This window comes from Psammomys obesus, unplaced genomic scaffold (assembly GCF_907164565.1).
Source record: "Psammomys obesus unplaced genomic scaffold, mPsaObe1.curated_primary_1811, whole genome shotgun sequence".
Taxonomy (NCBI): Eukaryota; Metazoa; Chordata; class Mammalia; order Rodentia; family Muridae; genus Psammomys; species Psammomys obesus.
The window spans coordinates 789649-803020 of record NW_026596064.1 but is presented as its reverse complement, the minus strand read 5'-3'; the positions used below and the strand labels follow the sequence as shown (position 1 = coordinate 803020).

Below are 13372 nucleotides of genomic sequence, written 5' to 3'. Positions count from 1 at the left end.
ACAACGTGATATCTAACAATGACAACTGTACTGCTGAAATTGGGTGTAATAGTAAATTTTATGTCCTGTACTTTTACCACAATCAATAAAAAGTGAATCTATGTCCTTCAGGCATGAACACAAGCAGGCAAAACATTTATACACAAAAGATAAACAGATGGTGTTGATGAGATGGCTCATTGGTTAAGAACACTGGTTGCTCTTCCAGAAGACCTGGGTTCAATTCTCAGCACTCCCTGGGACTAACAACCATCTTTAGCTCTAGTTCTAGAGGATTCAATGCCCTCTTCTGTTCTCTATTGGTACTGCATGCAGGCAAACAAATACCCATACACATAAATTAAAGAAAAAAAAAGTTTCTTTTCAAGGGCTGACAAGATGGCTCAATGGGTAAAGGTGCTTACTACACAAGCCTGGTGACCATTCTACGCCCAGAACCAATGTAAAGGTGGGAGGAGACAGCTGACTCCACAAAGCTGTTTTCCAACTTCCATTTAAACACAGGTGTGCAGTGGGCACCTATACAGCTATATCCCTGCCAAATACATCTATGCTTTCCATTACTAAGGCACATATATAATACCAATATATAACATACAAAATCCCAATAACCACATTTCACCCCAAATATAAGCTTACTTAAATATTCTCTAACATGGATGTAACTTTCACATTCAGACAAAGGACCCAAGTTGGGAATGGTGGCATATGCCATAATCCTACGCACTTGGGAGGTAGAAGTAGGAGGATCAGAATTTCAATGTTGGCCTACATAGATTTTAAGGCCAGCCTGGGCTACACAGATAATGTGTGCATTCAAAAAGCAAAAACACCAGAAAAAAAAAAAATCATTGGAAGTTGAGACTGACATTAAATACTGAGCTGAAATGTAGGTTTTACACATGTAGCTGACAATAACCTTTAAGGCTTCACCTGTCTCTGTGTGTTTACATATGTGCCACCATGCCCAGTTTATGTAGGTAAGTCCTCTACAAACTAAGCTACATCTCCAAGCCTCCAACTAAACTATACACGCAACGGAGTATGCGGAGATTGAGTCAGGCATTTTAAAACATATTTAAAACAACTATTGTTAGCTGTATTTGTAAAGCACCATCTCACCTGCGTGGCCTAGTCCTTGGGGACATCATTTCATTGCCGAGAATGTGGTACCGTCTTGCTTCATGAAGCAACTGATAACACTCAGGGGAATTCTGGATCAACTGGTCCACCTCAACTGTCTGAACAAAGTAGTTAGGATGTAAGAGAGGGAGCCTGACATGCGTCAACAGCTCATGTAACAGTGGTCTTCGCAGATCAACGGCTCGGTAGACCCAGCGCATGACGGCCTCGAAAACCATCTCTTCTTTGCCAATCACAAGCTCATCACTGCAGATATAATCAATAAGTTCATCTTTGTCAAGCTCAAGAAATTCTTCGTGCTGGGACACATCCTCAAAAGTCTGTAATGCAAAGGTCTTGCATTTTGTGAAGAGAGTCTTGAGTGAGTGGGTGTCTGCAAAACGCTGGATTCCTAAGCAATTGCAAGGATCAAGCTGCTCCTCTAAGAATTTGGCACACGCGTCCCGGAGAACACTGATCTGAAAGAGGCTGGAGGTTTCAAAGAGATACTGGACATTCTCTGTTGTGATCTTCACCTTCCCAGTGTACACATACTGCAAAAAGCACTCCATAGCTTCAGCTAAAATGCCATTGATCTCAACCAGCATTTCTCTGCTCTCCCTGTGGTCGTTACAGAACATGGCTCTGAAGTAGCTGCTACAGGCTGAGAGAACAGCTCGATGGCACGGGAACTCTTTTCCTTCCACACAGATGATAACATCTGTGAACAGGCGGCTGTCTCGGAACTCATTAAATATCTGGAGTATGTTCTCAGCATGGGATGATCCTGAAGAGAAGTCAAAATACTCATGACCTGTCAGAGATTTGGGGTCCATTTCAAAAACTTTTCGCTTAGTTGCTGGCGAATCACGCACCCCAAGATCCTCTCTATTTAGTCTGCGTCCCAATATTAGTACCATTGTTATAGCAGTTTACTATATAATTGTTGAGAAATGGCTCCTAGGGCTCTTCTTTATGTGTCTAAAGAAAAATAAAAATAATTAGACAATTTCACTTGTATGTAAACATATCAAAGTCACATGATTATTATATTCTATAATATACACTAGCTCGTTTTAATAAAAGCTGATGAAAATTTGTATTTTCAGGATTAGAACATATGAGAATTAATTTGTGGGAGTCTAGCGGTCCTCAGCTCAAAGGGGTATACACATTCTTCCAGATGATCAATTTCTGCCCTCTCCTACACAGCAGAGAAGAAAGCACAGCGAACAGGACTGGCAATCCTTCAGCTGTTGTTTGGTTTGAAACAAGGTCTTCCCTATATAGCCCAGGATGGTCTGAACTCCTCCTACTTCAGCCTCCTAGAAGCATGCTTCACTGGGCATGGCTTATAGCCACAATCTTAAAGTTATTTTCATAATATAGCAGTTCTAGAATTTACCTATCACTATACTTTAAAAATATGTAAACTGGGGGCTGGAAAGATGGCTCAGAGGGTAAGAGCACTATCCGCTCTTCTACAGGTATTAAGCAACCACATGATGGCTCAAAACACTGGGATCTGATGCCCTCTTCTGGCATGCAGGTGTATAAGAAGACAGAGCACTCATTACATAAACTAAAACTAAATAAAATCTTTAAAAAATACATAAACTGTTTGACCAGCCTCATTTTTTACCATTTTCTTGAAGAGATGATCAGGAATTTGTGAAACAATTTACATAGATGTTCAGGGTTGTACTGACAGAAAGTACTTTTTTATGACAAGCTAAAGGCCCTTAATTAAACCACTGGATATCTTCATGATGGAATAGTTTATTACAGCTATTAAAAAAAATATATGGACTTGAGTTGGGGCATAGCTCAGTTGGTAAACTGTTTACCTAGTATGCCATGAAGCCTGTGTTTGGTATCACATAAACTAGGTTCATGGTACACATTTGTAATCTCACCATTTGGAAGGTAGAGGCGGGGAAACTCAAGAGTTCAAGGTCATGCTTGGCTATGTGATGAATTCAAGGCTGGTCTGGGCTACCTAGAGAGCACCAGCAGGCCAACTAAGGCTACCTAAATGAGATCCTGTCTCAAAAGAACGAAAAGGAACTGTCTTTAGTTGAATGACTAAATCCTTTGGTTGCTCACTCATAGCCATCTTTGAGGGACTGCGACATGTTTCTTAGTCATAGATGGGAGCTGTTGTGATGGCTCGGTAGATAAGCGTGATGACCTGAGTTGGATCCCCAGAACCCATGTAGTAGTGAGGACTGACTCCTGCAAGTCATTTTCTGACATCTAGATACATTCTATGGCACACATGTGCCCTCCAGCACAGATAGATAGGTAGGTAGGTAGGTAGGTAGGTAGGTAGGTAGATAGGTAGATAGATAGATAGATAGATAGATAGATAGATAGATAGATATAGATAAATAAATAAATGTGACAATAAAGAGCAGTGCCTAAATAACAGGCACATTTAACAATATAAAACAGCACTACCTATTTGTAATGGAAATTTGAAGAAAACTGTATTAGTTAGGGTTACTACTGCTATTATAAAACACTATGACCCAAGCCAGGCATGGAGGTGCATACCTTTAATCCTACCACTCAGGAGGCAGAGGCAGGTGTGAATTCAAGGCTAGCCTGGTCTATAAAGTGAGTCCAGGGCCCAGGGGAGCTTGCGGAGACTGAAGCACCAACCAAGGACCATGCATGGACTGGACCTAAGACCCCTACACATATGTACCCAATGGACAGCTTGGTCTTCATATGGGTTCCGTAGTAAGGGGAACAGGCGCTGTCTTTGATCACTTCCCCTTGGCAGGGCTGCCTTGCCAGGCCACCATGGAAAAGGATACACCCAGTCCTGATTCAACCTGATGTACTGGGATGGGGGAGCTCCCCTTTTCTGTGGGGGAGGGAAGGGGTTGGTGGAAGAGGGAAAGAAGGTGGAGTCTGGAGGAGAGGAAAGAGAGGACTACTATTGGGATATAAGGTGAATAAAAAATTAAAAACAAACAAACAAAAACCAAAGTGAATCCAGGCTGGCCAGGGCTCTGTTACACAGTAAAATCCTACAAACCAAACAAACAAAAACCAAAAACACCATGACTAAAAGCAATTTGATTAGTAAAGGGTTTATTTTAGCTTGCAACTTTCAGGGTCACACTCCATCAGTGGGAAACTTAGGGCAGGAACTTGAGGCAGGAACCGAAGAAAATGGCAAGAAGTACTATTTACTGGCTTGTATCCTACATCCTACGTTGTGCTTAGCCCACTTTCTTACACCCTCAGGACCACCTGCCCAGGACCTCCATGTGGCCTGGGTCCACCTATGTCAATCACCAAAACATTGTCCTACCGACTTAACTACAAGCAATCTAATGGGAGTACTTTCTCAACTGAGGTTCCTCTTCCCTAAAGTTGAAAAAAAATAACCAGCACAATCACAGAAGCAATAAATGAGTACCTTCTATTTTCTAACCTTAGGTGCAAAAGACTATCTGGCTAGTACATCTAGTCTTTAGAAGAAATCAACAGCGCGTGATTACAAAATAATACTGCATGATGATGTAGCACAGACAATATGCCAAATTAGAGTCCTCCTTTTACATTAATTTTTTTTTTAGCACTTAAGATGCCTAAAATTACTAAAGAACATAATAGTCATTGATTTCTTCTGAGAATGTGGAGGACAGGGAAGATCAGGAACAAGTAAGCATGGTATATCCCTGTAAACACAGTACTTGTGTGGTAGAGGCAGGAGGATCACCAGTTCAAGGTCATCCTCAGCTAGAGAAAATTCTAGGTTAGCCTGATACATGAGAGCCTGTCTCAAAACAAGCACACACACAGAATTGGTTAATGACATAGCAAATAATTCACATTTGAATTTTTACGAGTCTAGATTCAAATTAGTCTGACTTAGTCAAAAGTCAGTTTCCCAAATCAAGAATTTAGGAAATCAAGAATTTATTCTTTGTATCAGCTCACCTAGTTTAACATAATCATCACTACTGTATTTCAGGCTCAAAAAGAATCACATAAACCACTGAACTTTGATTAGTGATATAAATAACTCGTGTTGACAATAAAAAAGAAAAAAAAGTCTTTAAGCTGGGTGTGGCGATGTATGCCTACAGTCTCAGCCTCCAGGAGGCAGAGGCAGATGGCTGTAGGCCTGAGGCCAGCCTGACTTACTCAGAGACATGCTGTCTAAAAACTCAAAAAAGAATAAAACAATAAATGAATCAGCTAACAGGGACAGCAAAACAGACAAACACACCCTCACCTACTTGGCCTTTCTGGTGCCACACACATTTGCATTTCCTTGATACTTAAAGGAGAACACGCGCCTGCTTTCTGTAGCTAGTGCAATGTATCATCATTAGGTAAATTTAGGGACATAAAAGTTTATTAAAACTTGCTGGTGGTGCATGCCTTTCATCCCAGCACTTGGACGGCAGAGGCAGGTGGATTTCTGTGAGTTGGAAGCCAGCCTGGTCTACAGAGCTAGTTTCACGATAGCCAAGTCTACACAGAATTCCTGTCTCAAAAATAAAAACAAACAACCAAACAACAACAAAAACCACCTTGCTGTGTCTGGCTTTCTAAGAAAACTCCATTAACTAGCCTTCCACAACAGAACCAAATAAAAATTCTTACTACTTATCCCAGGGTCAGTGATTTACACAGCCTGCCAATATGACATGCTTTCAAAGGTTAACTTTTGATCTTCCATTTATAATTAATCAGCCTTTGTTTTTCCATTTTTATAAAGTATTTGCTTAATTAAAAAAATAAACTAGTAATAGTTTATTTAAGTAGTAGTAGTTAAAAATGTAACCATGTTTACTGAGTGTTGGGATTACAGCTGTGCCTCACCACACTCAGCCCAGATTCAGCCCGATTCTGTCATAAGAGAGAATTGGTCAATGTTATTCTGACTAGCATCAAATTACCCCAGGTTAAAGAAATAGAATGGTTTAAACTAATAACAATGTTGAAATAGCCAATAAACACAAATATACCTTCTCAGCATTTGTTTGACCAAAGCCCCAGGCAAAATACTTGTGTTGTTTAAATGTCCACACCTAAAATAGAGAACAACATATTAAGTCAGATGCTATCAGCTCAGGTACCCTAGTAATATGCTGAAAACAGTTCTTGGTAAATTCCAGTTTCTTCCTGAAGTTCACTTTTACACAGATCTTTAAAAGTAACACTTTCTTGTTGCCAAGTGTGGAGGTGCACGTCTTTAACCCCAGCACTTGGGAGGCACAGGAAGGTGAATCTCTTTGAGTTCCAGGAAAGCCAGGGCTACATAAGAAACCCCATCTTAACAAAAACAAAAACAAACACAAACAAACAAAAAACCCCAACTCCCCCAAAGTAAATTAATAGTTTATATGCAATTATATTCAAATTTCTTTTACTTTTTGTGGTAATAATAAGCTAAATTTGACAGTAGGATGAAGAAATGTACACACTGTAATAATTGCACTTTGAATATTTGAAAAATGCCAAAAAACTGACTTTCCATTCAAATTTGATGAAATTAATTTATTGTATAAGAGTTGATGTACCAACATGACCAAAGTAAACAGTTTATTCACTACATACCATATATAACTATGGAATCAATTTGAGAAGTCTCAAGAGTTAAAAATAGGATAAGAAAACCCACCCACTTTTAAGCTTTTGTTATATACAATTCTAAATAGAATTTTTAAGCTTATCTAATAATTACTATAGAATTCTGCTTTACTGAACCTTATAGTTAATGTCTACGGCAACTACCATCTCTCCTCTATGCATGAGGGTAACGTGTGCATGAGTGTGAGAGAGTGAGTGTGTAAGAGATGGAGAAGAATACTTAGGAGAACCACCAGGATTTAGAGCAGTGAATAGGACAGCAATCAGATTTAACTGCAACTGGTTGGTTCTGGTTTCTGATCTAGTCATCCATAAAGAACTTGTTGCTATCAATATAAATAACCAATTTTTAAGAAAGATATATACAATCACATCTTTATACCCAGACTACGCTATGATTAGGACATGAATACTATCTTGTATGTCTCCTTGCTTTCATTAGGCAGTCTAATTTGTGTATACACTTAATGAAGAATGCTGCATCTTAGTCAAGTCGGGCAACGGTTAGGCCTACCTAAGTATTCTTTACCAGTAGTTAGTAAGGCCCAAAGAAATGAAAGAGTCCCACTTGTGTCTGACACCAAGGTAGCAAATGTTAGATTCAAATTCAATTTTAGACACTGTAGGATTGGCTACAATCCTAGAAAAAAACAAGAACTCCAAGGTTAACAGTGAAATGGATCCAAATTCTCAGCATTTCTCTAGTAGAAAACTCAAGCACAAATTGGAATGCAGTCTCTCATGATTCGTTTGGTGTAGAATTAAACCATCTGAACTTGAAAATAACTCATCCAGCCAGGACTGTCTACAAGACTTTTAGGTAACACTTAAGCTTTTTTCTTTTAGACTGTTATTTTTGTTGTTTGAGATAGGGCTTCTCTGTGTAGCTCTGGCTATCTTGGAACTCACTATGTAGATCAGGCTGGCCTATAATTTACAAAGATCTGGCTGCCTCTGGGATTAAAGGGGCCAGAAGGCCCAGTTAGGTAATCCCAAGAAGCCAACTAGATAAAGGGCAAGGGATATATATGATCAAAGTACGAAGCCTGGAGGAGCTATATATGGTGTGATTTACAGTGTAGCAGAACAAGCTTTGTCTTCCTTTAAAAGAATCCTCAACAAAGAGGTCACAGACTCTATCGACCAACTAGGGTCTCCCAAAGACCACAGAACAAGAAACTAAAGATATTCTACTAGGATAGTACCTACAACTTGCCAACCATCCATCCATCCATCCATCGTGTTCCACATTACGTTTTTCTAAACTGAACCACAGATAAGTCAGGAACAAGAAAGGGTAACTGAGAAGAGACTTATCCTTAAAAGATGTAAAAGAATGCTAACAAATGCTTCCAACAGACAAATCCTTTACAAAGCACTATACTAAACCCAGCAACCGGGCAGGTTTTCACATATTTGTATAAATTTCACAAGCTTCCATAAAATATAAAACATATATTTTACAAATATATGTTTTTATATATATATTTTACAAATATATATATAAGTTTCAGGAATTTTCACTGTCTAAAAAGCTCTCCCTAAGTTACGCTCCTCGCTAGACCCGACATGGAAACAATGCCATTTTGAAGGGTTTTGTTTTGTTTTGTTTAATCTCCCACCCCTGTACTTACTGCAATTTTATTTAAAAATGAAAGGCCAAGCAAAGAGTGAACACCTGTAATCCCAGCACTCCAGAAGCTGAGGCAGGAGGAGTCCTGTGAATTCAAGGCTATTCTGATTTACACAGCAAGTACCAGGCCAGCCAGGGCTACAAAAGAAGATCCTGTTTTGTGTGCAAGGGAGAAATAAGACTTTTGACAGTTACCCTTTCTGCTACCAAACTTAGTTTTGCCTCACTACAACTAAACCATTAACAACCAAATGCTCTGTGACCTGGCCTTTTAATACACAAAACCACTCAGAAAGCATTGATTTTTATTTAACATAGTTCTGCACAAATTACTCAGAAATAATTTTAGAAACTCCAACAAAACTTAATCACTTTGTTTTGAGACAGTGTCTCCTTGTGTATTCCACGCTTGGTGCAAACTCCAGACTCCCTTGCTGGCGTTACAGGCTTGAACTCAACTTTAACAACGTTCTCTTCATTTATTTTAGAATGTTTTAGGTCTTCTAAGATGATCAGCCAAATGGGGAGCACTCAGTGGCTAGCATGTGTGAGAACACCCTTGGTTCAATCCTCAGTATCAAAGGAAAGTGGGGGCCGGTGCTGAGAGAACTGCAATTCTTGAAGTTAATTCCCTATTCTGCTGTTGCTTCCAGACCCCAATTGTCTACGCTGCCCAGGCTGATCTTGAACTCCTGGGTCTGCTGAGTAATCAGTCCTCTTGCCTCAGCCTCCTAAATAACTGGAACTTCCCACAGGGGACTCAACTTGTTGAGCCTTTCATAGCATGAAAAACAGAGATGTTAAAACGTCCAACTGCATTGTTGCAGTCACAACAGAAATGAAATCATGTTTTGTTGTTTTTTTGTATTAATGCTTGGGAGGACATTTTTCATCACAGAGTCCACACCTACATATTTGATCAAAGAGCTGTCCTAAGAGAAAAGTACACACAAGAATAAATGCTGCAACATATTTGCTAAGTATTTCTTTACCAAAGGCTTGACCTTTGACTCTTAATGAAATGGCACGAAAACAAGGAAGTTAAAAAGCACAGTGAAAAAGCATTAAGGGTTTAGCAATTTGGACAAAAGCCAGGAAAGCTTAAGATATAACTGATAACTTAGACTATTATTTTATTCTTCCTGTTTTAGAGACTAAGTCACAAGCTTTGTTTGAAAAAAAAAAATGCTTATCAAATGGTAGTTTTTATTAAAGTATAGTGGACTGAATTTGTATATGTTAGGGTCTATTAAATACCTTTAGTATACTAGTGATTATATGCTCTGATCAGACAGCTTCTTACTCTAATACAGTCATTAATTAGTACTTGAATTTTTAATATTAAGAGGGGCTGGAGCAATGGTTCAGCAGTACTCTTGCAGAGGACCCAGGTTCGGTTCACAGCACCCAAAAGGTCGCTGACAACCTGAGCCACCTGTAGCTCCAGCTCCGGGAGAGCTCAGACCCTCTTCTGGCCTTCTTCAGCACTGAACGATACACCCTGGCAGATACACACTGGCGAAACACCCACGGGGAATAAGTGAACCTTAAAGTATTACTAAGACTGTATAACTAGGAAGGCCTGCTTCACTGAATCGGCTCAATTTTTCTGCTCTAAAGTGACAAAAGCTAAGTGCCCACCAAGCCTAAGAGCTTTAATATCCTCTGGCTGAAAATGACTGGCCTTTCAATGATCTTAACATACAGCTTTCCAAAACACACCTTCAAATCGCTCTTCAGAAACTTAGGAATTACCTGGAAGATTAATACAAGAAAATATGTGTACGGGAAATCCCCAAACAAGGAAAACTAGAAAAGCGCATTCTAAAAAAAAAAAAAAAAAAAAAAAAAAAAAAAAAAAAAAAAAAAAAAACTTTAACTTTTAGGCGAATAACTTCAATTTCTCTCTCTCTCTCTTTTTTTTTTTTAAGGTAAAAGGCAACTTTCAGGTCTTTTATGTGGCAAGGGGTAGATTTTAAATCCTAATAAAGAAAAACAAAACACCAAACCCTTGTCAACCACCTGGTGGATTTGCCGGGTATCAGCAGCAAACACTAACACGCCATTTAGAAAGAAAGTAAAAAAAATGACTTATGGTTAAAATCCCCTAGAACTGACATTGAGGCTTCCCCAAATGTGGCCTTGTGGCTCTCCCTTTACCACCTAAGGCTGGACCGAGCAGGCAAGGGCAAACTCGCAGCAGCGCAGTTTTGCGCACTGTCCCAGCGCGGCTGGCCAGGAGCTGTCGGCTCCGGGTTAGCTCGGGCCTCCGCCGGGCACGCCCCGAAGCACTGCGCCCCTCCCGCGGCGCCCGCGTCCTCCAGGTCACCTTCAAGCGAGGGCGGGACTGCCCGGTGCGGGCCACTCAGCCACCAGCCCCCGCCCATAAAAACTCGGAATTCGCTGGCCCGGTCTCGCCGGCGGCACCCAATCCCGGCCGCCCGAACGGTCTTCTCCTCGGGTGTCCAGCACTTGGGGGCGGGAACACTGGGAACTAAATTAAGAAGCGGAGCCCGGAGAAGGAAGCGGGCTGCCGGGCGGGGGCTCCCCGGGGACGGCCCGCAGCCCCGCTCCCGGTAAACAAAGGCTCGGCGGGGGCGGGTAACGGTCAGGTGACCACGCCCAGCAGGTTTCGCAATCGCGCCGCGGGCGGCGGTGGCCCCGGCAACCCGACCCCTGTCCGTGCTCGGCGACAGCACCCACGGTCGCCCTCACCCCACGGAAACGCCAGGTCCGAGGCCGCAGCCCTCCGGACGCCTCCGCCCGAAGCGCATCGCCGCCGCGGGGCAGTCCCCGCCCGGTCCCCACGCCCGAGGCCGCGCCGGGCTTCCAGCTGCCGGGGGCCTCGCCTCCCTCCCGCAGGTGCTGGTGGTCAGTGCCGCGGTCGCGGGCCGTCTGGAGCGGCCACCCTTGGTACCTCTCGGCGCAGGCTGGAAGCGGCCCGAGCGGCGACCCGCTGTCTCTGCTGCGCCGGCGTCTCCCGAAGCCACCAGTCCCTGCCACTGCTCACAACAAAGGAAACATGTGACCGTCGGGCCAAAACACTCAGCGTCACTCACCCTTGGCCAATGGGGATGCATCCCTTCCCGGAGTACCCTGGGAGATGTAGTTTTTACTGTCGCTGGGTTTCCCGGCCACCTGGGTTCGCTGTAGAGCGAAACATTTATTTAAGGTAGAATCAGGATAAAGGAATGCATTTTGAACAAGGCCCGAGTGGTATGTTGACTGTCTTCAAAGAGCCCTCTACATGCCAAAGCACAAGACCCGGACTTAGCCGACCTTAGAGCTTGGAATAAGGCTTGTTTGTTTTAATTAACACTTTCTAACACACTTGGGAAATCAGAGGGCCTGAGGGGCGGAATGTGCTAGGTGCATGGTCACCAGCACAGAGGAAGCTATCTTTGTAAATATGTTAAGGTCGCTTGTATCAGAGCCTATGTTGGCCTTTTGTTGTTATTGTTTTAATCAGGTGCAGGAGTCGAACAAAAGTTGTAACAAAATTTTATTTTCCAAGGCACAGATCCTCCTCCAAAATGTTGTTTTGGTTTTAAGAGATTCTTTTTTAAGGATGACCGTCCTCCTTAAACCATTTAGTTAGTCCTAGCTTCTGATAAAAGTTATATTTCTTTCTTCCACACATTAAGAGAGAGTCGCGCCTCTGTTAAAAGGAAGGAGATGAGTTGCCACAAGGTGGAGATATGAGGAGAGTTGACATGCAGGCCATTTAATATGCTTTTAGACTGCCTTTTTACCTCCTACTAACCTTAAAAAAATGCTTATTGAGTACTTTCTGTGGGAGGGGAAACATTTCTGACTTTCCGAGTGTTCATGGATAGACTTGCAATAAAACTGCTTGCCATTCTGGCTTGACCAGTTGCTGCTATCAGCTTTGAGAATCCGTATCTTTGGTTGGCTCTTGTCGGGACACAGATTCATTTGAATATACTCTCCCCTCTTCCTTCCTCTTCTCCCTTCCCCCTCTCCCCTGATCCCCTCTTCTTTTTTCCCCTTCTCTTCCCCCCTCCATGCTCCTCTTCAAGTTTATTTAAAGAAGACACTTAACTTGAAGGAGAACTATCTAGCATTCATTTTTTTGAAATTATTTTAATTATTTTTTTAATCCTTTGAGCGTACGTGTCTGTATTGGGTATATGCATCTGAGCGCAGGTGCTGGTGGAGGTCAGAGACATTGGGAGCTAGCTAGCTACCTGATGTGGATGCTGGGAGTGGAACTCCAGATACAGCAGTAAGTTCTTTTAACCACTAAGTCTATTTTTTCTATATTTTTTAAAGGTTTTATTTTTTGCATTTGAGTGTTTTGCCTGCACCTGTGTCTTCGCACAGTGCACATGCATGCATCGTCCATGGAGGCCAGAAGAGGGCACCAGATTCCCCAGAACTGGCATTACAGAGGGTTGTGAGTCACCAGGAGGGGATGCTGGGACTGTAGCCTTCAACCTCTGGGAAAACTTTCAGTGTTCTTAACAACGGAGCCACCTCTCTAGCTCCTTTATTTGTTTTCAAAACAGGGTCTTAATATTTCTCAGGTTGACCTCTAACTCACTTTTTTTTTTTTTTTTCAGGGAGGGAGATTTAGGAGAGAGTAGCTGAGTCTAGTCATTTTTCAAGCAAGTGATATCTTAATGCTGCAGCAAGCAGTATGGTAGGAGTCCAAAGTAAGAAGCTCAGTTCCATTCAAAGTAAAAAAAAAAAAAAGTAAAAGACAATGTGTCTATTCTTAAAGGTTTCTGAGGGAAGGAGGATCTTACATTGTAAGGAAGCCAGATTAGTTAATATGTGGCCTATGCTATATGAACAAGGTGGAAGAATGGAGCTTATGTGACGTGAACTACATAAGGTCATGAGATCACCTTGATGGGTAGGGAGTTATGGCTTGGTTAATATGTGACCTATGAAATGTGCCAACAGTCAAATAGCCTTTAACTTTTAGAAGACAGTGAGGCTGGAGTGTTCTGCCTTGATTGCAACTTTGGTCTG

The 13372-nt window shown here is 41.9% G+C and overlaps 1 protein-coding gene across 2 annotated transcripts in view; it reads right to left on the bottom strand.

The window, feature by feature from the left end:
• Positions 1-11378, bottom strand: part of Klhl24 (kelch like family member 24) — a 30887-nt gene extending 19509 nt beyond the window's left edge. Inside the window, exons 1-3 of one of the 2 annotated variants that reach the window (XM_055625020.1) lie at positions 11292-11378; positions 6117-6179; positions 1123-2103 (exon numbers count right to left, since the gene is read on the bottom strand). In XM_055625020.1, coding sequence (XP_055480995.1) covers positions 1123-2042 — 920 coding nt within the window. In that variant the 5' untranslated portion in view covers positions 2043-2103; positions 6117-6179; positions 11292-11378. The other variant, XM_055625021.1, reaches the window with a different exon arrangement.
• Positions 11379-13372: the final 1994 nt, after the last annotated feature.